The following is a 1,990-nucleotide window of genomic DNA, read 5'->3' on the forward strand; positions in this document are numbered from 1 at the left end:
TTATTATTATGATTATGATGATGATGATTATTGTTATCATTATTATTATCATCATTATTATTATAATTATTATTATTATTATTGTAATTGTTATAATTACTTGCTTAATTTTGACTTTTTCTAGCCTCTGTTACTTTTAGGTATCGATGGGAGAAGCAAAAGTCTTTCTCTTGTTTTTTGTGTCGCCTGTTATATAGTTACATTGTGTTTGTCTAATATTACTCCGATCCCCTCTATCCACCTTTCCCTGGGTCTGCCTCTTCCTTTGTTTCCGTCTGATCTCTGGTTGTATGCTCCTGCTACTCTATTTTCTGGTGCCAGTCTTTGACAGATTCCCAAATCGGTTTAATTTGCTGTTTATCTGTTGTATACAGATCGACACAATTTCAGATTAGCTAGCTAGCTAGCAGCAACAACAACAACAGCAACGACAACAACAACGACAACAACAACAACAACAAAAACAACAACAACAACAACAGCAGCAGCAGCAAAAACCAGCAATAACAAAAACAACAATAACCAAAAAAAAATCCAACGTCAACAAACACCACTTCCAACAAAGATCACACCACCACCCTCACCACCACCGCCACCACCACCAACAACAACAACTACAACAGCAACAACAACAACAACAACAACAACAACAACAACAACACAAGCTGGAGAAACGACACCTCCTCCTCCCTCACCGGTTGTCCATGGTGACGGGTGAGAAGTCCATCTTGTGCTTGGTCTTGAAGGTCATCTCCCTGGACGGGATGTCGAACAGGCTGAGGGGGCCGAAGGGTGAGCAGGTGGCGAACAGGGCGAGCTGTGGCTCCTCCCCTCGTGGACACTGACCGTGCAGCACGCGCACCCAGCCGTTGATCTCCAGGGTCTGGGGGGTAAGACGTATTTAGAATTTATATGTAAGTACATACAATACATACAAGAAGTTTCATGTAAATCGATGCACCCGTTTCTGAGATATAGCCATTTTAAAAAAGTGTTGGGATTTCATATGTGAGTACGTATTGAAACTATGACGCAATTGGTGCAACCGTTTCTGAGATATAGTCTTTAAAAAAGTGTTGGTAATTCATATGTGAGTACATATTGAAATTATCATGCAATTGGTGCAACCGTCTTTGAGAAGTAGCCATAAAAAATGTTGAGAATTCATGTGTCAGCACATACTCGAAGTTTCTTAGCAATTGATGCAACCATTTCTGAGATATAGCCATGAAAAATGTTGAGAATTCATATTATGAGAGTACATACTGAACATTTCAGGACAATCGAAGCAACCATGTCTGAGATATAACCTTTTAAAAAATTGCCCTATTTTCAGGCCATTCATACAACTATGCCAGGGATTTAGGGGTACAAAGACAGATTTGAGCTTGGTAGAAATGTGTTAATTTACATATTTTTAAGTGTAGGAGTTCAGAATTTGTAAGAAGGTCTCTCTGAGTCTGCTCTTGACTAGAAGGCAAAGGAGGCAGTGGTAGACCCAGAGAAATGTATTTGGAAAACCCGAATAGATGGGTGTAGGGGAGAGACGAGAATAATGTGGGATTTATTAGAGCATCGCATCCGAGGGGAGAACTGAATGAAGAACCATGATCACTGATGTCTGTTTCAAATTTGACACTTTAACTTCCCTTCAACACAATTTAGATAATTTTAGACACTAATTGTTGATCCTGCCTGTCAGGGCCAAACCGGGCAGAGAAGGACATAGCAGTCCGGCAGAAATACTAATAGAAAGAAAAAAAAAAAAGAAAAAATCAGCGAACAAATTAAAAACATAAAAAATAGAACGTAAGAAAAAGAATAAAATTAATGTTGTCTAGAATTCTTGTTCACTTAACCAATATCCACTATACACATCATTCAGTGTTTGTATGGTCTGTATTGCAAGCGAAGTAAAACTCTTACTGAATCAAAAAAGAACCCTGCTATGCACCCGATAGTGAAGTAATCGCATACTATGCTGCTGCTG

The 1,990-nt window shown here is 38.9% G+C and overlaps 1 protein-coding gene across 1 annotated transcript in view; it reads right to left on the bottom strand.

Annotated features, from left to right (window-relative positions):
• The window catches only part of LOC101855489 (homeobox protein 5), a 23,561-nt gene that overhangs the window by 7,410 nt on the left and 14,161 nt on the right, over nucleotides 1-1,990 (bottom strand). Inside the window, exon 4 of the mRNA XM_035969759.1 lies at nucleotides 695-889. Coding sequence (XP_035825652.1) covers nucleotides 695-889 — 195 coding nt within the window. The remainder of the gene's footprint in view (nucleotides 1-694; nucleotides 890-1,990) is intronic.

The sequence above is a fragment of the Aplysia californica genome, unplaced genomic scaffold (genome assembly GCF_000002075.1).
Source record: "Aplysia californica isolate F4 #8 unplaced genomic scaffold, AplCal3.0 scaffold00179, whole genome shotgun sequence".
NCBI classification, from domain to species: Eukaryota; Metazoa; Mollusca; class Gastropoda; order Aplysiida; family Aplysiidae; genus Aplysia; species Aplysia californica.